The 22,657-nt window shown below is 38.4% G+C and overlaps 1 protein-coding gene across 2 annotated transcripts in view; it reads left to right on the plus strand.

The window, feature by feature from the left end:
- Positions 1-22,325, plus strand: part of FKTN (fukutin) — a 68,108-nt gene extending 45,783 nt beyond the window's left edge. The window contains exons 9-10 of one of the 2 annotated variants that reach the window (XM_047067403.1): positions 12,397-12,494; positions 22,111-22,325. In XM_047067403.1, coding sequence (XP_046923359.1) covers positions 12,397-12,494; positions 22,111-22,325 — 313 coding nt within the window. Of the gene's footprint in view, positions 1-12,396; positions 17,993-22,110 lie in introns of those variants that run through there. The other variant, XM_047067396.1, reaches the window with a different exon arrangement.
- Positions 22,326-22,657: the final 332 nt, after the last annotated feature.

The following is a 22,657-nucleotide window of genomic DNA, read 5'->3' on the forward strand; positions in this document are numbered from 1 at the left end:
CTTTTTGCACCTGATTGGACAGACTAGGTAATCTGAGTTCAAAATAAAAGAAGACTTTCTTATTTAGTATAAAAGTTGAAATTACAGTGTAATCTCTTTTTTAAAATTACCTGTTCTATCCAAAGAGAAATACTATTAAAATTGTCTGAGAGAAAGCAAGCACAGCTGAATCTAATTGGTTGTTGATGAGCTATAGATCAAATTTTGGGAAGCTATGCAGTAGAAATAAACGTGTCCTGAGGCTCTGTTTCTGGCATTAAAGAAAAGTTCTGTGCATGCTTTACACGGATGGTTTTTGATATAGTCATTATGCAGGTGCATTCAGGTGTTAAATGATAACAACTACCCATATAAGCTTTAATTTGTCTACTCACTGATGGTATAAATTTGTTCTTGTTTCTCCTGTAGTACAGATGATCACTAGTTATGTCCTCTGGAGATTGCATAGCAGAGTTTAATAGTTGGTAGGATAAGTGAAATCACTCAATTTATACTGGAAGTCAGTGGGAAAATGAGGTTCAGTGGGTAGAATTTTATTTTATACAACATGTGTATGCTGCATATATTGATTATATGTTAGAAGTTTGGGATAGCAGTGGAGTGTTGGATCAATAAAGACCTCAGAGATTATATTCTCGTTTAGGCTCTGAAAAGTATATTACCATTCCACTATTACCCTTTTTACTTCTGTATTATCTATGGTGGGATTGTGAGAAGTTTAGTGGAAGAGATAGTTTTAAAAAATGCTAGTAACCATCCTGTAACCTTGGCTTCTTTTCTTTTCTTTTCTTTTCTTTTCTTTTCTTTTCTTTTCTTTTCTCTTTTCTTTCTCTTTCTCTTTCTCTTTCTTTTTTTCTTTTTCTCGTTCTTTCTCTTTCTTTCTTTCTTTCTTTCTTTCTTTCTTTCAAGAGAGAGGGCACAAGTGGCTACAAGGCAGAGAGAGAGAGAGAGAGAGAATCTCACAAGGGGCATAGAGAGAGAGAGAGAGAGAGAGAGAGAGAGAGAGAGAGAGAGAGAGAAGCTGGGCTCACCCGAACCAGGGCTCATGTTGTACCCGAAGCAGGGCTGGAGCTCTCCTGATTGGAGCTTGACCTCACCTGATATGGGACTTGAACTCAAAAACAGTGAGATCATGACCTGAGCCGAAGTCAGATGCTTAAAGACTGAGCCACCCAGACGCCCTGTAACCTTGGTTTTCAAGAGTAGAGTGTATTTCTTAGAAAATTGGGCAAAATTGGTGGTGATAACTTAATGTGGCACAGTAATTCCTCACTTTGCCACATTCCCTTTGGTCCAAACACAAATCACTGATGAATATGTCTACAAGACATCGCTGGGGGCATCTGAGTGACTCAGTCAGTTAAGCAGCCTCAACTCAGGTCATGATCTTGCAGTTCTGGGATCGAGCCCCACATCAGGCTCTGTGTTGACAGTATGGAGCCTGCTTGGGATTCTCTCTCTCCCTCTCTCTCTGACCCTCCTTTGCTGACTTGCTCTCTCTCTCCTGAAATAAGTAAATAGACACTAAAAAAAAAAAAATTAAAGACATCAACATCACTCATCATCAGAGAAATGCAAATCAAAACCACAATGAGATATCACCTTACACCTGTCAGAATGGCTAAAATAAAAAACACAAGAAATAACAAGTGTTGGCAAGGATGTGGGGGAAGAAAGAACCCTCCTACACTGTTGGTGGGAATGTAAATTGGTATAGCCACCGTTGAAAGCAGTATGGAGGTTCCTTAAAAAGTTGAAAATCAAAATATCATATAATCCAGTAATTCCACTATTGGGTACTTACCCAAAGAAAACAAAAACACTAATTTGAAAAGATATTTTTGCACCCCTGTTTATTACAACATTATTTACAATAGCCAAGGGGTGTCTGGGTGGCTCAGTCTGTTGGCATCTGACTTCAGCTCAGGTCACGGTCTCACAGTCCTTGAGTTCGAGCCCCACATTGGGCTCGGTGCTGACAGCTCAGAGCTTGGAGCTTGCTTCGAATTCTCTGTCTCCCTGTTTCTCTGCCCCTCCCCCACTCATGTTCTGTCTCTCTCTCTCTCTCTCTCTCAAAAATGAATAAACATTAAAAAAAAAAACAATTACAATAGCCAAGATATGGAAACAACCCAAGTGTGTCCATCAGTAAACAAGTGCATAAGGAAGATGTAATGTGTGTACACACACACACACACACACACGTATACACACACAGGAATATTACACAGCCATAAAAAAGGATGAGATCATGCCATTTGAAAAAACCATAGATGGACCTAGAGAGTATTCTACTAAGTGAAATAAGTCAGACTGAGAAAGACAAATACCATATGATTTCATGAATAAATGGAATCTAAAACAATCAAAACCAAATGAATGAACAAGCAGAAAGCAGAATCAGACCCATAAATATAGGGAACAAACTGATGGTTGCCAGAGAGGAGGGGGTAGGGAGTTCGGTAAAATGAGTGAAGGACAATAGGAGATATAAGCTTCCAGTTATGGAATAAATAAGTCATGGGAATAAAAGGCACAGCATAAAGAATATAGTCATTGACAATGTAGTAGCAGTGTATGGTGATAGATGGCAACTACACTTAGGATGAATATAGCATGATGTATAAACTTGTCAGATCACTATGTTGTACACCTGAAACTTACGTAACATAGTGTGTCACCTATACTCAAATACAAAAAAAAAAAAAAAAGAATGAAAATAAAAATAAATAAATAAATAAAAGACCTAGTGGAACTAAAACAGAATGGAATAAGTGATGAAAAGCAGTATTTAAACAAAATTCCCAAATTAAAGACAGACAAGTGGGATAAATAATAAATCTACATCTAGATACTTCTTAAGGAAACTGTAATGTCAAAAACAAAAAAAATTTGCAGGCTACCAGACAAAATAGATTGCTTACAAAGGAACAGCAAATATACCTCTGAAACAGTAGAGGCCAGAAGATAATGGAGGTTATAGCATCTTTCAAAAGCTGGGGAGAAATAACTAAGAAAGTTATATGTAGTTAAAACTAACATTCAAGAGGGAAGTCAAAATAAAGACATTTACACATATAAAAAGACTAAGAAAGTTTATGTCTCAGAGACCCATGCTTAAAGATCTATTAAAGGACCCAGAAGGAAGACATAATATATATGAAATAATGGTGAACACAGAAATGGGTAAAATATGTCAGTAAATTTATGAGCCATTGCCTGTAAAAAATAAAATGACAATGTGTTAAAAAGAAAAGTCAAAAAAGGAGAACTGTTGGGGCACCTGAGTGGCATAGTCAGTTGAGCAACCGACTCTTGATTTCAGCTCAGGTCATAATGTTACGAGTTCGTGAGATCAAGCCCTGCTTCAGCCTCAGCGCTGGCAGCATGGAGCCTGCTTGGGATTTTCTCTTCCTCTCTCTCTGCCCCTCCCATGCTTGTGCTCTCTTGCTCTGTCTCTGTCTCAAAAATAAATAAACATTAAAAAAAAAAAGGAAAACCTTTTTTTGTTTTTATTTTTTTTTAAATATATGAAATTTATTGTCAAATTGGTTTCCATACAACACCCAGTGCTCATCCCAAAAGGTGCCCTCCTCAATACCCATCACCCACCCTCCCCTCCCTCCCACCCCCCATCAACCCTCAGTTTGTTCTCAGTTTTTAACAGTCTCTTATGCTTTGGCTCTCTCCCACTCTAACGTCCTTTTTTTTTTTTTTTTTCCCCTCCCCCATGGGTTCCTGTTAAGTTTCTCAGGATCCACATAAGAGTGAAACCATATGGTATCTGTCTTTCTCTGTATGGCTTATTTCACTTAGCATCACACTCTCTAGTTCCATCCACGTTGCTACAAAGGGCCATATTTCGTTCTTTCTCATTGCCATGTAGTACTCCATTGTGTATATAAACCACAATTTCTTTATCTATTCATCAGTTGATGGACATTTAGGCTGTTTCCATAATTTGGCTATTGTTGAGAGTGCTGCTATAAACATTGGGGTACAAGTGCCCCTATGCATCAGTACTCCTGTATCCCTTGGATAAATTCCTAGCAGTGCTATTGCTGGGTCATAGGGTAGGTCTATTTTTAATTTTCTGAGGAACCTCCACACTGCTTTCCAGAGCGGCTGCACCAATTTGCATTCCCACCAACAGTGCAAGAGGGTTCCCGTTTCTCCACATCCTCTCCAGCATCTATAGTCTCCTGATTTGTTCATTTTGGCCACTCTGACTGGCGTGAGGTGATGTCTGAGTGTGGTTTTGATTTGTATTTCCCTGATAAGGAGCGACGTTGAACATCTTTTCATGTGCCTGTTGGCCATCCGGATGTCTTCTTTAGAGAAGTGTCTATTCATGTTTTCTGCCCATTTCTTCACTGGGTTATTTGTTTCTCGGGTGTGGAGTTTGGTGAGCTCTTTATAGATTTTGGATACTAGCCCTTTGTCCGATATGTCATTTGCAAATATCTTTTCCCATTCCGTTGGTTGCCCTTTCGTTTTGTTGGTTGTTTCCTTTGCTGTGCAGAAGCTTTTTATCTTCATAAGGTCCCAGTAATTCACTTTTGCTTTTAATTCCCTTGCCTTTGGGGATGTGTCGAGTAAGAGATTGCTACGGCTGAGGTCAGAGAGGTCTTTTCCTGCTTTCTCCTCTAAGGTTTTGATGGTTTCCTGTCTCACATTCAGGTCCTTTATCCATTTTGAGTTTATTTTTGTGAATTGTGAAGTTTATTGTCAAATTGGTTTCCATACAACACCCCAGTGCTCATCCCAAAAGATGCCCTCTTCAATACCCATCACCCACCCTCCCCTCCCTCCCACCCCCCATCAACCCTCAGAAAGGAAAACTCTTGATGATAAGTTGAGAAGGAGTTGATTTGTCAGTGTTCAAGGAGTAAAGTATATTTAAGTTCTGTGTGTAAGAAAAGGGTAGAGATTCTGCATACAATCTGTTTTTATTAGCAAATCTTATAGTGGCATATATATGTTAAAAGTAAACAGTAACTATTACAAACAGTATCTACTGCTAGTTAGAAATAGTATTTAAAACTTCCAGATAGGGGCATCTGGCTGGCTCAGTTGGTAGAGTATGGGACTCTCGATCTTGGGGTTGTAAGTTTGAGCCCCACATTGGGTGTAGAGATTACTTTAAAAAATATTTTAAATTTTTTTTTTCAACGTTTATTTATTTTTGGGACAGAGAGAGACAGAGCATGAACGGGGGAGGGGCAGAGAGAGAGGGAGACACAGAATCAGAAACAGGCTCCAGGCTCCGAGCCCTCAGCCCAGAACCTGACGCGGGGCTCGAACTCACGGACCGCGAGATCGTGACCTGGCTGAAGTCGGACGCTTAACCGACTGCGCCACCCAGGCGCCCCAACTTTAAAAAATATTTTAAAAAAACTTCCAAATAAACAGAACAAAAGGGAATTTATAAACATTTATCAATTAAAGGAAATTAGGAAAGGTGGGTCAAAGAAAAGGTATGGTAAGCTGAAAACATGTGAAGATAATCATAATAACAGCATTATAATAGCACTTACTGTGTATGTGCTAGATACTGTTCTAAGTGAGTACTTTACATTTATTTATTCATTGTATGCTGACATCTCTGTTAGGTACTGTTAGTACCCACATTTTATAAATGAGGAAGTTAAGGTACAAAGAAATTGACCAAGGTATTACAACTGATAACAGACAGAGCCAGGATTTGAGCCCAGGCAGCCTGGCTCTAGAATTCAAAAAAATGTCCAAATATATAATTAACCACAGGAAATAATAGCAGATTAAGCTAATTCATATAAAGATTAAAATGCGATAGAAAAAAAAAACATACCTATATAATGCTTGGTAAAAGGCATACCTAAAGCAAAATCATACAGAAAGGTTGAAAAAATTATAGAGATAGAAAAAAGATATTCCCCAATACTATTAACCAAAGGAAACTGGTGCTAAATTAAAAGGCCCACAACACAATTTTACAGAGAGATGGTGCACCAAGAAGTGTTAGAGGACTTTAATAATGTGGTCTTTAAGTATATAAATCAAAAGCCGATGAAATTCTAATGAATATTGACATGTCCACAATTATGGTGGGAGATTCCGAAATACTTTTATTTTAAAAACTGCTGATTCAAGCAAAAAAGGAATTAATAAAACTATTGAAAATATGAGCAAAATCAAGCTTGATTTATCATATATATATGTAAATATATATATGTAAATATATATGTAAATATATATATATATATATATATATATATATATATATGTAAAAGTCTTTATCCAACAAATGGTGGATATACTTTCTTCTCGGCTATAAATGGGACATTTACAAAAGTTGGTCATGTACTATATCATAAAGACAATCTTAATAAATTTCACATCATTAATAAAAATCTTCCTCTGTGTGTGTGTGTGTGTGTGTGTGTGTGTGTGAGAGAGAGAGAGAGAGAGAGAGAGAGAGAGAGAAAGAGAGAGAGAAATTCTGTTAACAGGTTAAAGGGAGAAAATATACATGTTTATTTCAATAGGTGGCATTGTTTGACCACAATGGAATTAAATTATAAATAAACAATTAAAGACCTCTTTAAGATATATGGAAACTTTAAAATGCCCTCATTGACTGTTAAAAACTGAGAACAAACTGAGGGTTGAAGGGGGGTGGGAGGGAGGGGCGGGTGGGTGATGGGTATTGAGGAGGGCACCTTTTGGGATGAGCACTGGGTGTTGTATGGAAACCAATTTGTCAATAAATTTCATATATAAAAAAAAATAAAATAAAATAAAATGCCCTCATTAATAACTAATGAGTTTAAAATGGAGGGTTGATGGGGGTTGGGGGAGAGGGGAAAGTGGGTGATGGGCATTGAGGAGGGCACCTGTTGGGATGAACACTGGGTCTTGTGTGGAAAAAAAATAAAAAATAAAAGCCAAAAAAAAAAAAGAAATAATAGTGGTAATTATAAAATTTTTAGGACTCAAAGATAATGTACTATACATATCAAAACTTGTAGGATGCAGTTAAAAGGATAGCGGTAAACCTGTAGCCTTAAAAACATTTACATATTAAAAAATAGATTAAAAAAGCAAATTAAGGGGCACCTGGGTGGCTCAGTCGGTTAAGGGTCCAACTTCAGCTCCGGTCATGATTTCAGGGCTCGTGGGTTCAAGCCCTGTGTCAAGCTCTGTGCTGACAACTTACAGCCTGGTTCTGTGTCTCCCTCTCTCTCTGCTGCTCCCCTGCTCACATTCTGTCTCTCTTTCTCTCAGATGTAAACAAACATTAAAAAAATTATTTAAAAAAACAAATTAAGCATTTAATTGAAGAAAGTAAAAGAATAATGCTGTCAGCCTAAGCAAAGTGAAGGAAGAAAGCCAAGAGAAAAAAAAAATAATAATGAAATAGAAAACAGTATCAAAGATCAACAAATGCAAATGCTCGTTCTTAAAAAAAAAAATAAAAACTAGCAAATTAAACTAGACATCTAACAAGATTGATCAAGAAAAAAAGAAAAAGGGCGCTTGGATGGCTCAGTCTGTTAAGCATCTGACTTTGGTTCAGGTTGTGATCTCACAGTTCATGGGTTCAAGTCCCATTATCGGTCTCTGTGCTGACAGCTCAGAGCCTCGAGCTGGCTTCAGATTCTTTGTCTCTCTGTGTCTCTCCCCTGCTCACGCTTTGTCTCTCTCTCTCAAAAATAAACATTTAAAAATTTTTTTAAAAAGAGTAAAATTAAATATTGACTACTCTAACCCAAGAGCTTTAGAGTTTATGCTCTTAACTATGTTACACTGACTTCCAAAGGAAAATGTTAGGGACGTTAAATCATTAAATTTGATAATAAGGTGTAATACGAAAATGATAAAATTTTCTGGGCAAAAATAAATGTCAAAACTCAAGAAGATCTAGGAAGCTTACACTCATGAAAGAAATTGAATTAATAATCAGAAATTCTTCTTTCCAGGGTGCCCGGGTGGCTCAGTCAGCTAAGCGTCCAGCTTTGTCTCAGGTCATGATCTCACGGTTCATGGGTTCGAGCCCCGCATCAGGCTCTGTGCTGACAGCTCAGAGCCTGGAGCCTGCTTCAGATTCTGTGTCTTCTTCTCTCTCTACCCTTCCCCTGCTCACGTTCTGTCTCTCTTCTCTCTCAAAAATAAATAAACATTTAAAAAAAGAAAAAGAAAAATTCTCCTTTCCCCCTCTTGTCCCAAATGAAAGGCCAAGAAAGTTTACAGGAAAGTTTTACCATGCCTTCACAAAGTAGATTATTCCCTATATTATATCTCCTATTTCAGAAAATTTAAAAAGGAAAAATATGAAAAATATGCTTTAAGCAACTCATTGTCTGAGATTGATAGCAAAATTAGACTTGGACAATGCCAACAAAAGTTTTAAAGGGAAATTACAATATTGTCGAACAGATGAAAATATCTTAAATGAAATACAACAAATCAAATTTTATAGTATCTATATATTTGTGTAATTCTCAACATTAAAGGATTAAAAGATTAAAGGAGAAAAGCCTTTGATGATTGTTTCAATAGATGACATTAAAAACTTTTGATAAATTTCATAATTAACCAGAAGGGAGGGGAAAGATCTTTTAGCAAGTTTGAAATAAAATGGATCTGGAATTTCCTTAACCAGATAAAGGGAATATACCAAAAACCTAGAGTGAGCAATCATATTTGATGGTAAACTTTTTAGAAGCTCTTCTATTAAAATCAGAAACAAACAAAAACTATGTGCTATCCTTGCTTCCATTAAGCCAAATGCTAGAGGGCTTAGGCATTGTAATAACACAAGAAAAAGAAATTAAGAATTAAAGAAGAGACCAAACTGATAATGAGAATAAACCATTTGTGGTGTTTTACAGGAAATTATTGTTTAAGACCATGGCTCTGCTGTTTTAACTTCAGAGTCTAATGCAAATTATGTTTAAAAAGGTCAGATTCAGTTACAGTTGATGGTGTCTCTGTCTCACTTAGCCTAGCTACCTAGGAATAATAACAGCAATGTTTTTCACTTAGCAATAATGTCTATAGGTTGTACAATTAAACTGGTGAGATTACCTTATCCCACCACCAGTAAGTGGTTTTACAGATTGTAAGGATGTCTGTGAGGAGAAAAAAATGGAAACGGTATACTCCAACTAACTCTCTCTCCCTGTCTTTTTTTTTTTTTTAACTCCCAACTAACTCTTAATTCTAATTACTATTTTATGCAAAGATAAAATGAATGTGGTATGAAATAGAAATGTGAATGGAAGGATTTTTGTTTATGTGAAAAGATCCCTTGAACTTACTAGGTTCGAATTGAAATCTGTTCCCATTTTAGATCCTGTCTCAGAGCTTTCAAGTACAAACTGCTTAGCCAAACAGAATCTTAGCTTTCAAAGCTAAGGTAAGGTTGCAGACCCATGGTGTGGTCCAGTCGTAGTGTTTACTGGTAACCTGGACAGAGCACATGGCATGTGCTGTTCTCTGTCACCCACCCCCCCCTTCCTCTCCGCAATCCCATTTCACAATCTGTTTTCACATTTTATGGTTTGTTTATCTTTCCTCTTCTCCTAGGAAGCTGGAATTTTCTTTTTGCTGATCAAATTGAAAATTATTTAAGTGAAAAGAAAACCACAAAGATTTAGGGGTATTTCCATTCAGGAACAAAAATGAAAGTTTTGGTTAAATTGTCTTTGAGTTACTTTTAACATTGCATATGTAGTTTTGTTTTGGTTTTGTTCATTCGAACATTTCATTGTTTAAAATATTGCTGTTGTAAAATTTGTGGTATTCTCATCCCAGACCTGTGATTTTTCTTATGTTCACTTCTTTGATAGACTGTAGAGGCTAATATTTACGAGAGGAATTTCCTGGACTAGGTTACAAAATAGACCGTAATTTCTGCCTCATTTCAACTTCAGTGTGTCAACTTGATAGGAGGGGACAGGTGGACATTCTGGTGACCAGAATCTGATAGGGGAGGGTGGAGGCCAGTGATGGATGGCTGTGTCTGATGACAAAATAAGCATTTCCATGAATATGAGTGTGCAGAATAAAATTGGGACCAGCAGATGGTAGAGCTATGCTGTATCTTATTTCTTCCTCAGCTCTGAGATTTTCTGTGGCCGTTTTTTCACAGAAGCCAGCTGGGATTGTCTATTAACTGCCAGCACCCATTGGTTTGGGTAGAAGGAACTTGTTGCTTTCTTTAGAATTTGTTCAGCCTCTCCTTTTCATGTATGGCTTTATGTTCATCTGGTGGTAAAACATGATATTTAACCGCAGAATACGTGAGAACTGACCTTTCCTTGGAGAACATCCCAGCTAGATCCCATTTCTACAAAATGATTATGCTTTGACATCTGGCTTTTTTCCTGTTCCTTTTTTCTTTAATCCTCTGATATTTTAAATTTCTGTGATCTCTGCGATTGCCACTTCAGATCTCATTACTGAAAGTTCTTTTCATGTTGTGAAGAGAAGAAACATTCCTCAGAAAACATCAACACAGAATATAGGGCTGTAATATAAACTTAAACCTAATGAACCTGCTCATTTTAGCTTTCCTTTGTAATATATTGAATTTAATTTACTGATCCAGAGTTCATTTAAGAAACGTGTTTTGGTTTGATTTCTCAAACTTACCTGCTAGTTAAAATAGTTCTGCTATAGACAGAGTAAGATTCATTATAACTAACATTGCCTGGGCTGGTGTCGAGATGTTCTTTAGCATTTGAGATGAAAGAAAGGCAGAAACTACAGATAGGTTTAAGGAACAGAAGCCTGGGAATGCATCTTGGAGTCATGCTTGCTGTATATCCTCGGGAAATCCAGGCTCTAAGAGAAAAGAAGATTCACCTCACACATGTGGTGCTTATTTTAGTGTTGTGTAGTCGACTTCTCTCAGTAGTAGTTTGAATTGGATGGGGATTTAATGATGTGTGAACTATTAAAAATAAGAAAGTAAGTTTGTGGCTGAGAACAGAGATTTAAAAAAAAAAGGAGGGGGGCAAGTGGTAAAATAAAAGCAGGGCAGGAAGAATGGGTCTGTATAGCTGTCATTAAGAGAGATATTGTTGAAGTGCAGACAGCCAAGCATTAGACCTCGATTCCTGCGTTTGAGGAGGGGGCTGGTGCGTGAAGCTTTACTCAGAAAGCTGTCTTAAGTGTGGCTTGATTCAGGTTGTCTGGCTGACTAGAAAGGTTTTGTTTCCATTCTCACTTCTGTACATGCCTCCCCTCCATGTATGAAGAATTGCAAGTATTGGGGTGCCTGGTGGCTCAGTCGGTTAAGTGTCCAACTCTTGATTTCAGCTCAGGTCATGATCGCAGTTTGTGGGATCAAGCCCCTTCTCGGGCTCTGCTCTGACAGCACAGAGCCTACTTGGGATTCTCTCTCTCCCTCTCTCTGCCCCTCCCCACTGATACACAATAAATAAATAAACTTTCTCTCAAATAAATAAACTTTAAGAAAAAATGAAGAAGTGCAAGTATTAGAAATGTTGTAAAAAAAAAGGAATAGTTAACTAGAATTTAAATAAAACTTGGAGGAAACAAAGAACATCTATATATTCATGGATTTATTTACCTGAGATGTTTAAGGAATGGCCACAGCTAAATCCAAGTCCTTCCCTGGGGTTTTCTGAGCTCTATCATTTTTCCTCCACTTTTTGGCAGCTTTTTGCTTTGACTTCATTCTCAGACAGACTCTCTCTGCTAATAGATAACAAAGATGCTCAGCTTCCATCTCACCAGCTTAGAAACCTCAGCAAAAAAGAATGCCTCTTTCCTCCAGTAGTCCCAATGGAAATCTCAGAGCTGACTTTTATTTGCCTAATTTGTGTATATTCCCATCCCTGATCCAGTCACTATAATGTACTGGTTACGCCTGGGTCTTTGTATCTCAGGGGCCTGGGGGTTGGGTTAGCCCCTCCTAAACCATAGAGAATAAGGAGAGGGAAATGGAGGTGCTGTCACATTAGAAGAGGAATGGGAGGGGTGCCTGGGTGGCTCAGTTGGTTAAGCATCTGACTCAATATCAGCTCAGGTCATGATTTCACGAGTCGATTCGTGAGTTCCAGCCCCTCGTCTGACCTTGTGCTGACAGTATAAAGCCTGCTTGGGTTCTCTCTCTCTCTGCCCTTCACCTGCCCATGCACAGGTGCTCTCTCTCCCTCTCTCTCTCTCTAAATAAATAACCTAAAAAAAAAAAATAGAAGAGGAAGGGGATGCTTGACAGTCAGAAACAACAAAATACCCACCATGTCTGTCCCCAAAGCTATTGAGTGGGAGAGGCCTTTCCTTCAGCCCAAAGTTCACTAGCAACTGGGTCAACTGGGTTCCTGAGATAAACTTTTACTCTTCAGCCTAACCCCTCTCTACATTGCCTCTGTTTTGCCGCAGGTACCTATTTCCCAAGTTTACACTGTGCTGGACTGAGTTTGTAGACATGAAGATTCATGTGCCCTGTGAAACCATTGACTACATTGAAGCCAACTATGGTAAGACCTGGAAGATTCCCGTGAAGACATGGGACTGGAAGCGCTCTCCCCCCAATGTACGGCCCAATGGAGTCTGGCCTATTTCTGAGTGGGATGAAGTTATCCAGTTATACTGACACAGTAACTTGAAATGGTAGAATTCCTCGTCTGAAACAAAGGTGGATAACTGTTTAAGAAGATACATCTCTATGTGTCAAATGTAAGTAGGAGCCAAAGATATATGTCAACTTTGAAGACGCAGAGAGTCTTAACCTCTGAGCCATCTGATTTAATCCTCTCATTTTACATTTGTTAAGGAGCCCCCATGTGCCAGGTGCAGTGCTAGGTTACAGTGGAGGAGCAGAAGTGAGTGAGGCACGTGCCTGTCTCTCTTTCCCTTCCCTTTGGTAAGCACCTCAATTTTCCTTGGAGGGAAACACCCTCACTCTTTGAAGAGCTCATACAGAATATGATGTTCTTTAAAGATTTTAGATAATGCCTGGACTGGAACACAGGTTTATCGGGCAAAGCTAAGGAGGGATATACTCGTAGAAAAGAATAGCCTGTTGCTGTTATCAGCAGTGAAGCTTGTATGTTAGTGCTGCTTTTAAGGTTGTAGAGTCTGAGTTAATATTTAAGTGATCACACTTTAGATGGCCTCAAGAAAAGATGCTAGCAGATTCATTTTACAAGCAACCTGATATGGAGTTCATCTAGAACACAGGGCATCATTCTATAAGAGAACAAGAGCTTCTTTTTAACTTTGTCAAAGATACGCAAATTTCCATACATTTTCTATTTTTATGTTTGAAATGAAAAGAAAGCTTATGCTTGTGTGAAGCTTAAATTTCCAGCCATTGTGAGAATATTTTCACTGACCTCTATAGCACTTGTTAACAAATCATTCAAGTGAGATCATGCTACCAGACAGGATTTTGAAAGGGTTGTCATTTCATGAAACTTACTTTCCTTATTTCTTTCCCAACCATCTGTTAGGTGGAAATATGAGCTATTCATGGACTTTAATATTTTCTGAACTTATAATCCTTGTACTCCCAATTTTAATGTTAACACTAAAATATTAATAGAAATACCTCTAATTTTTCTAATTGTACTCTTCATTGTACTCATTGATCAGTTACAGTTCCATATCTTTCATTCATGGCCTATAAACAAATTTAAATGATATGTAAACCTACCTGTTCCCTTTCCTCTTCCAGTACTCTCTCACATCTCCAAAAGGAAGATAAATGGCAAACCTGAGAAATGCTTTCTCCCCTGTCCCACCCCCACATCATAGTGTCTGTAAAGTCTGTGTCCATTCTAATTCTATCTCAATGTTCCATCTGTTGCTTATTGATGGGACAAGAGCGCAGACTTCCCTGCTTTATCAAGTACCACCCATTCTGAGACCCTTCAGGCTCCTTTTGCACCCTCAGGATATGTTTCTGAGTGGGCTAGGATGACTCAGTCTCCCTCATCTCTTCATGGGTCACTTTAATTACATATTCCAAGTGAGAGGTAAAGGTATACATAGTCACAATAAGCACTGCTCCCTTTTTCTTTGTCCAGGAAGGCGGCTGAGTCTTACAATTTTGTCTAGGCTGCTTAGGACAACTTTCTGGGCAAGATCACAGATTTTCCTCTAAAACCAGAGAATAATAGGAGTGTCAGAAATGGAAACCAGAGGTCTGAGGGAACGGGCTTGACTGAGTTTTCCTAAAACAAAGTTGGGAAAAGTGACCAGCAACCACCCCACTCTATACTTTCAAAACATCAAAACCTTTTTTAAATAAATGGTAACTACTGACCTTCCTCTCTTGGGATGAGATTTCCATGCATCATCATTGGATCTTTTCATAACTAACATCATTAGGTTTTCAGGGACACGTATAGATTACCAGTAAACTTGTCCCCAGATGACAGGCCATTGTAATCAACTTTCCCTTTGCTGGAAAACCAGTCCATAGAAATCATACCCAAATTCTAAATAGCTGAACCTAATTTAATTTTTCATGGTTGAAAAAATATCAGATAATAATAATAACGTTCCTGGCCAGAATCCACCCTGCTTAGTGAGGACCATTTGCTTGTGCTTAGCATCTAGAAGTGCATACAAAAGTGCATACTCATTTCTGCCCATTTCAAATTGGGGCTTCCACTGTTTGCCAAGGGCTCTTACCCGTTCCTATTTAGGTTATTTTTCTTTTATCTGTCCCTGGAGTCCATGGTCTTAAAGTATCCAAAATCTAAGGTGTCTTGGCCTCATTGACAGAGGTTCTATATCCTTCCCTTCATAGATCACTGGCAGCTAACGTACCTTTCTTGGCTACCTTCTGGTTTCACAGGCTTCAGCTCTTGGGTCCTACCCTAGTTTGAGGGAATGAGAGCTTTTCCCCATACTCTGAACGCCAGGCTTGCTTCTGATACAGATTCAGCCATACTTCATCCTGTGTTTCTTGACAGTTCTTAACTGTGCTGAGTGTCCAGAGACCTTGGTTTGGGTGAATCTACCATCACACCTCATCAAATCACTTTTTTTCCTTCACCTTAGTATTCCAACAATAGTTCTCCTAATATGACCACTCTGAGGTTCACTTTGGCTTACCAGGAAAAAACCTCTTATAGTAACTTGGAGGTTAGGCACCCATGGATGTCTCCAGAGAGATCCTGAGAGGCAAGATTGATAACCTCCCACTTGACAACAGGTGGCCACTCTTCCTTCTCAAGGCAGGGAGTACTTGGCCTTCTCCCCTCTGCTGCAGCTACTGACACCTGGCCCCTGGAATAAAACTGCAGTTCTCAAAATCAGGCATCCCTAAGAAGCTGGGCAGTGGGATGGCCAGTTTCTTTGATTCCCTGGCTACAAACCCTGAAATATGACCACTAGCTGGCAGAATGTCTACCATCCTCCCCAAACAAGTTAACTCTTGAGGGAAAATCATCTTGCTCTTGAGTCTTAAAGACTAGAGGGTCACATTCATGTTGTCCTTATTTTATAGCTAAATCAGTAAGCTATAGGAGTGATTTGATAAACAACAGAGGCTAAAACTCAGGAGTGCCATGACTTTGGGCCCTGTCCCTGTTTCAGTGCATCATGGCACAACATCTTAACTAACTCTGATTGAGATATTTGGCAGAGAAGTCATCCTGTGCCTAGGGACTCGGTTTCAGGGTGTTTCTGCCATTCCTCACTTAGTATCTTTCTGCCCAGATTGAGAACCCGAAGTGACAAAGAGATCAAGAAGGAGTGTTTCTTTCTTGTCCAAAATACTTACACTGCTTTCATACCTTTATCTGCAAAATGCCATATCTCCAAAAGGTAAAATAGTTCATGTTTGGAGACATCAGCCTTTGGTCCTGATATTCTTAACATCCAGGAGTACCTGATTCTCTTAAGTTCAAGATGCATCCCATTGCTGCTTCACCCCATCCACCTCCCCAGGAAACAACACCAATCTGCTAAGCACCCACTTCCCAAGAGTCCTTCCTCCTTCCCTTATTGATACCCTCTTATGGATACAAGTAGTTGAGAATAATTCGACTGTGCTCATTCCTCTCCTTCTTTGTGACCCCAAACCATTGTATCCAGTCTTACCGTGGCTGCAAAGCTTCTGATGGCACATGGGACAGCAGGGTGTTCCATAGAAAAGCGGGGGTTTGTAGATTGGGGACCAGAGCTGCATCTGAGAAGCACACTTGGAACGAATTTCCACACTCCAGCCTAACACCTCACCCAGTATCACAAGCCTAAGAAAGTCTCCCTCAAATTTCACCTCCTGGAAAATGAACGATTCTTTCATCCTCAGTATTATAAATCGCCATGGGAAATGTTCCCTCAAAATCTAGTCAGAGAAAGTGCCACATTCCCAACTCCTGATACTTAATTATCATGGGAAAACTCTACTTCCTGACCAGACAAAAGGATATCTTTGAAAAAATGTCCCAGCAGGGGTTTCTCTTTCCTCCTCTTCTTCCTCTGTCATTAAGACCTGGGCTAGGACACCTCTAACATTTCACTTAGGGGAGTCAGCATGTTGGTTTAAAAAGACCACAAACTTCTGAATTAGGCCCAAGTTTGAATCCTAGCTTCATCATGTGGGATTTCTGGCAGAGAACCTCTCAGCCTCATTTTCCACAAAGTGAAATGGGGAGATGAGGTGTATTTCTTAGGATTTTCACTTAGGATAAAATGAAATAAAGTGCTTAGCACTGGGCCTAGTATTACTCAGGAGATGTTCCATTTCCTACTTCCAAGTCTCCTTTCTAATTATTTTTCAAATGGGATTGAAGTAACTATGGTTCAGAACATGAACCTTACTCAGGAGGTTGGGTGACTGAATTTGCTTAGGAAAAAAAATTGTTTCATTGTATCAAGGCATTAAAGGACAAATTATATGGTTCATGAATTCAGAGACATTACCGAGTTGTCTCCTCTAAATAGAACTTGTATTTTCATTTTATTGGTCAAACTGTTGTCTCCTAAAGACTCCTTATATGATCCCTTCTGTTATCTAGTTCCTTCGTCCCAAGCAATTTACTCTCTCTACCTCTGTACGTTTGGTACTTGCTCTGCCCCGGGCTTCTTCTTTAATATTCTAGTATATTCTAGAGAAAAATTCTCATCTCCTTGTTAGTAAATCTCTACCCAGCCAAAATCAGATGTAAGTCATGATTTACAGAGGGAAAGAATTTGGAATACTTAGTTTCATATAACTATCAGTGCTGATGAATGTCTCTATCGGTGTTTTAATAAAGGAGAGATGAAAAATACTCATTTCCACCTTTTTCCATCAAATTTGTATTTCTGTCCCAGGCAAGAATCAGCAGGGTATGTGATGCTTTTGTAAGCTTCTCTGCACAGGCTAAAATCTAATGATAGTTTATAAGTCATACAGGCCAGTTCAATAGTGATACCTCTTCACAGGACCAGTACTAAAGTAGGCAAGTCTACATTTTCCTAATGACAAATCTCTGCTTCTGTATTTACACAACTTCTAGGTTAGGATACCCCCCCTTGGCCTCCCCCAACCCAACCCAATGTAGAGATTATGTGGAAACCCATTAGCCAACCAAGCTGTTGTATACTTACAAGCAGCTCTCACAGTGGGTTTGAAAGGGAGCATGAGGAGAATTAGAAGTACTGTATTTTGTTACATAAAACAATGTACTGTCTCCCGCACCATTAAGAAGAATTCCAAGATTTTGTCGTCTTTTGATGACTCATTGAGAGCATGGGGAATAGTTCATGTGTTTGTTAAATGAAAATCGTATGTAGCTATTTGTGTGTCCGTTCCACTTTATAACCAGAAAAACATGATTGTGAATTTTTTAAACAAAGTGATATTTTAAACATGGGTAAATTTCAGTGTATGCTTACCAGTTTACTATTTGGTTTTATCTTCGGGTACAGGTAGTTTGTGGTACTACTGAAAATACCTTTAATATTATTATTTTGATCAGAATTTGTAATATATAATCGGTATGGGATGATGAATAAAGTCTTTTTAATCACATGAGATATTTGTGTTTATTCTTGAAGTTTGCAGTAGATATTGTTACAGCCACTAACATTCATAAGCAACCTGGCAAAATAGTCCATCTTGCCACCGGTATAGTATTTCTAAAATTAAGGTAAAATGAAGTCATTTGGGTGGACCCTAATTGAATATGACCGAGTCCCGTAAGAAGAGATTGGAATACAGACAGGCACAGTGGGAACACTATGTGAAGATTAGAGAGAAGGTGGCCATCTACAAGTCAAGGAGAGAGGCCCACAGAAGAAACCAACCCTATCAACACCTTGATCTTGGACTTCTAGCCTACAGAACTGTGAGAAAATAAATGTCTGTTTTAAGCCACCCAGTCTTCATTAGGCAGCCCTTGATTAATGCAGTAATCAAGACAGTCTGGTATTGGTAAAGAGATAGACACATAGATCACCTGAAGAGAATAAAGAACCCAGAAATTGATACACAAATGTGCTCACCAGGATTGTTGATCAAAGAGCAAAAGCAATTCAGTGGAGGCAAGGATAGTCATCTCAACAACAATAACAAAAATAACCTCAACTTGAAATTCATACTTTATACAAAAATGAACTCAGGTATAATGTACTAAAATGTAAAACTACGAAACTTTCAGGAAAAAAAAATAAAATCTTAATGATCTAGGACTAGGCAGAGCTCTTTCTTAAGACTTGATACCAAAAGCACAATTCATAAAAGGAAAAATTGATAAGTTGGACTTCATCAAAATTAAAATTTGCAGCTCTGCAAAAGCCTACCAGAAAAGGATGGAAAGTCAAGCTACAGACTAGGAGAAAACATTTGCAAACAACATGTCTGACAAAAGACTAGCATCTAGAATATATAAAGAACCTGAACCCTCAACAGCTTAGAAAAATCCAATTAGAAAATGGGCAAAAGACATGAATAGACATTTCCCTGGAAAAGATCTACAGGTGACACGCACGCTAAAAAGATGTTCAACATCATTAACCAAGCAGTCAAAAGCAGTAGCCAAAGCAATCCTGAGAAAGAAGAACAAAGCTGGAGGCATTACACTTGCTGGTTTTACACTAAATTATAGTGCTATACTAATCAATACAGTACTAGCATAAAAACAGACACATAGACCAATGGAACAGAATGGAAAGCCTAGAAATAAACCCCTGCATAAACAGTCAACTAATATTTGACGAAGGAGCCAAGAATATGGAACAGAGGAAATACAGTCTCTTTAATGGGCTGGATGGAGTGCCTGGGTGACTCAGTCAGTTAAGCGTCCGACTTCCACTCAGGTCATGATCTCCCAGTCCGTGAGTTTGAGCCCTGTGTGGAGCTCTGTGCTGATAGCTCAGAGCCTGAAGCCTGCTTCAGATTCTGTGTCTGCCTTTCTCTGCCCCTTCCCCGCTCACACTCTGTCTCCCTCTCTCAAAAATAAACATTAAAAAAATTAAAAAATAAAAATAAGTGGGGCTGGGAAAACTTGGATATTCACATGCAAAAGAATGAAACTAGACTTCTATCTTACACCACTCACAAAAATTAACTCAAAATGTATTTGCATAAATGTGAGGCTTGAAACCATAAAACACCTAGAAGAAAATGGGAAAAAAAACTTCCTTGACATTGCTCTTGTCAATGGTTTTTTGGATATGTCACGAGAAGCACCAAATGCAACAAAAGTGAAAGTAAACAAGTGGGACTACATCAAGGTTAGAAGCCTCCACAAAGGAAAGGAAACAACAATGAAAAATAACCTACAGAGTGGGAATAAATATTTGCAAACAATATATCTGATAAGAGGTTAATAGGCAAAATACGTAAGGAACTCCTACAACTCAATAGCAAAAAGTAGCATAATCCAGTTAAAAGTAGGCAAGGAAACCGAATAGACATTTTTCCAAAAGAGATACTCAAGTGGCCAAAAGGTACATGAAAAGGTGGTCAACATCACTAATCATCAGGAAAATGCAAATCAAAACCTCACATCTGTTAGAATGGCTGTTACCAAAAAGAAAAGAGCCAAAAAGTGCTGATGAGAATGTGCAGAAAAGGGAACACATACGCACTGCTGGTGGGAATGTAAATTGGTGCAGCCACTAGGAAAATGGGATGAAGCTTCCTCTGAATATTAGAAATAGAGCTACCATACGATCCAGCAGTTCCACTTCTGGATGTTTATCTGAAGGAAATGAAATCATTATGGCAAAAAGATTTCTGCATCCTCTGTACATTGTAGCTTTACTTACAATAGCCAAGATATGGAAACAACCTAAGTATCCATCAAGGTATGAATGGATAAGAGGATGTGGTATATATAGAGAGACAATGGAATATTATTTAGCCACAAGAAAAAAGGAAATCCTGCCATTTGTGGCAACATAAGTGAACCTTGAAGGCATTATGTTAAGCGAAGTATCAGAGAAAGACAACTACTGTATGATCTTGTTTGTATGTGGAATCTAGAAAAACAAAACTCGTAAACAGAGAAGAGATTGGTGGTTGCCCGAGAAAGAGGGTAGGGATAGGGATAATTGGGTGAAGGTGGACAAAAGGTACAAACTCCTAGTTATGAGATAAGTTCTTGGGATATAATGTACAGCATAATGAGTCCAGTTAACAATACTATATTGTATATTTGAAAGTTGCTAAGAGAACCGATGTTAAAAGTTCTCATCACGAGAAAACAAAACCTTGAGCCACGTGAGGTGATGGATGTTAACTAAACTTGTCATCATTTCACAGTACATATCATCTATCATATATTATGTTGTACACCTTAAACTCAAACAGTGTTATAGGTCAATTACATCTCAATAAACCTGGGGCAGATGTTGCCATTTCTGTTTGTCATAATTTCTTCCATGAACACCTCATGAGCTATTACTGAAGCAAATATTAACAAACCAGTCCTTGCTCTGCTGATAATTAGAAACCATCTTCTGTGCTGTCACTGGTATGAGAAGTGACTTCGGTCAGATCTTGCAGGTGGTTCAGCCTGTGCCCCAGCTCTGCTTCATCACGCTTTGTGTCTGGGGCTCTTATCTTTTTCTTTCTACACAAAAATGCAAAGTCTGCTGAATTTCAGCATTTTCCTCTTCCGAAATGTATACTTTTCCAGAAATCTTGTGGAAATGCCCATCTTTACTGAAAGTTACTACTGCTTCTATTTCTAACCTAAATTTACACCTTTGCTGTTTAAGAAAGTTTCCCTATGACTGTTCTTCTCCCCTCCATGTAACGTACCCAACCTTCATATAAACTGCTGACCCAAGGTGCTAAGTGTACCAGCATTTTCTGAAGGGAGTAAAAGTTATCATTGTTAATAGAGGAGTAAAGACAGAGAGCTATAATACTGATTATTAATATAACTTTTTAAAAAGATGTTCAGCATCATTAACCATCAGGGAAATGCAAATTACAACCACAATGAGGTATCCACTGCACACCTGTTAGAATGGCTAAAATTTTAAATCATGATAACACTGAATCCTATAGTTGTCTCTAATATGGTTTTCTTTTTGGATGTGTACTGTACCTCATTGTTTGTACTATGATTTTCCTAGAGAATGTCCTTCCACGTTTTACAAAAATTAATAATATATAAATAACATTCTTTGTTAAAGATTTAAAGGAATAATCTTGTCACAGTTTTTAGAAGACAGATTTTTAGGTTTTTTGCTTTTTCTCCTTCCTTTCCTCCAATTCTTCTTTGATTTGCTCTGTAAATTTAGTAATCCTCTTTAAAACTTATTTTCTCACTTATTACTCATTTGTATCCTTTATAGTTGACCATTCCCAAATTTGATTTAGCAGCAAGAGCCCTTTAGCAGCTGGTATCATTATTCTTAGGCTTCTGTAAGTTTAATTAATTTCATATTTATCACCAGTTTTTTTTTCCTCATCTAAAACTCCTAGATTCAATCTTTCCCTCTAGTTTCAATAATTTGGAGAAAATTTTCTAGTGAATGAATATTGCAGGAAGCGTAATTGGGTGACTAATTTTCTGAACCTATATTACCACCATAGTTTGTCAGCTTTCTTAGAAGAATGATAGTTGGAGGGTGTACGAGTTTGTTTTGGAGCTTAAACTGTGCAAACCTCTAATCCAACCACATCCTGTTTAACAGAAAAACCAAAGGGTGACTTCACAGACCAAGGGAAAGCCTTTGCTTTTAGGAAGCTGTCCTCGCCTCGTGTCATGCTGGTTATCATTCACCATGAGCTGTCTTTCCTCCATATCCTGTTGGAAGACGAGAACATGTGTAGCGGTACTGTCCAAATAGAGCATCCGGTGATGCTGGGAATGATCTCTGTCTGCACTGTCCAGTGCAGTAGCCACTAGCCACGTGTGAGTATTGAGCACTTGAAATGTGGCAAATATAACCAAGAAACGGAATGTTTAATTTTAATTAAATAGCATCATGTAGCCAGTAGCTAGCAATATTGGATAATGCACATTGAGAGCGTTTGATGAGACCAACAAGGGCTTAGGAGTTGTACAAATTGAGACTCAAATCCAGGAGCACCACTTTCTAGTTTTGTGATCGTGGGCTAGTTATTTAACTTCTGAGTTCCAATTTTTTTCCAACTAATGGGGCTGAAGTTAATACCTAACCTCTAAGGGTTATTATAAGAAATACAGGGAGGCACCTGGGTGGTTCAGACTTCGGTACA

Source organism: Lynx rufus, unplaced genomic scaffold (assembly GCF_022079265.1).
Source record: "Lynx rufus isolate CCGP_SWC_20201006 ecotype Redwood Valley unplaced genomic scaffold, mLynRuf1.p SCAF_10, whole genome shotgun sequence".
NCBI lineage: Eukaryota > Metazoa > Chordata > Mammalia > Carnivora > Felidae > Lynx > Lynx rufus.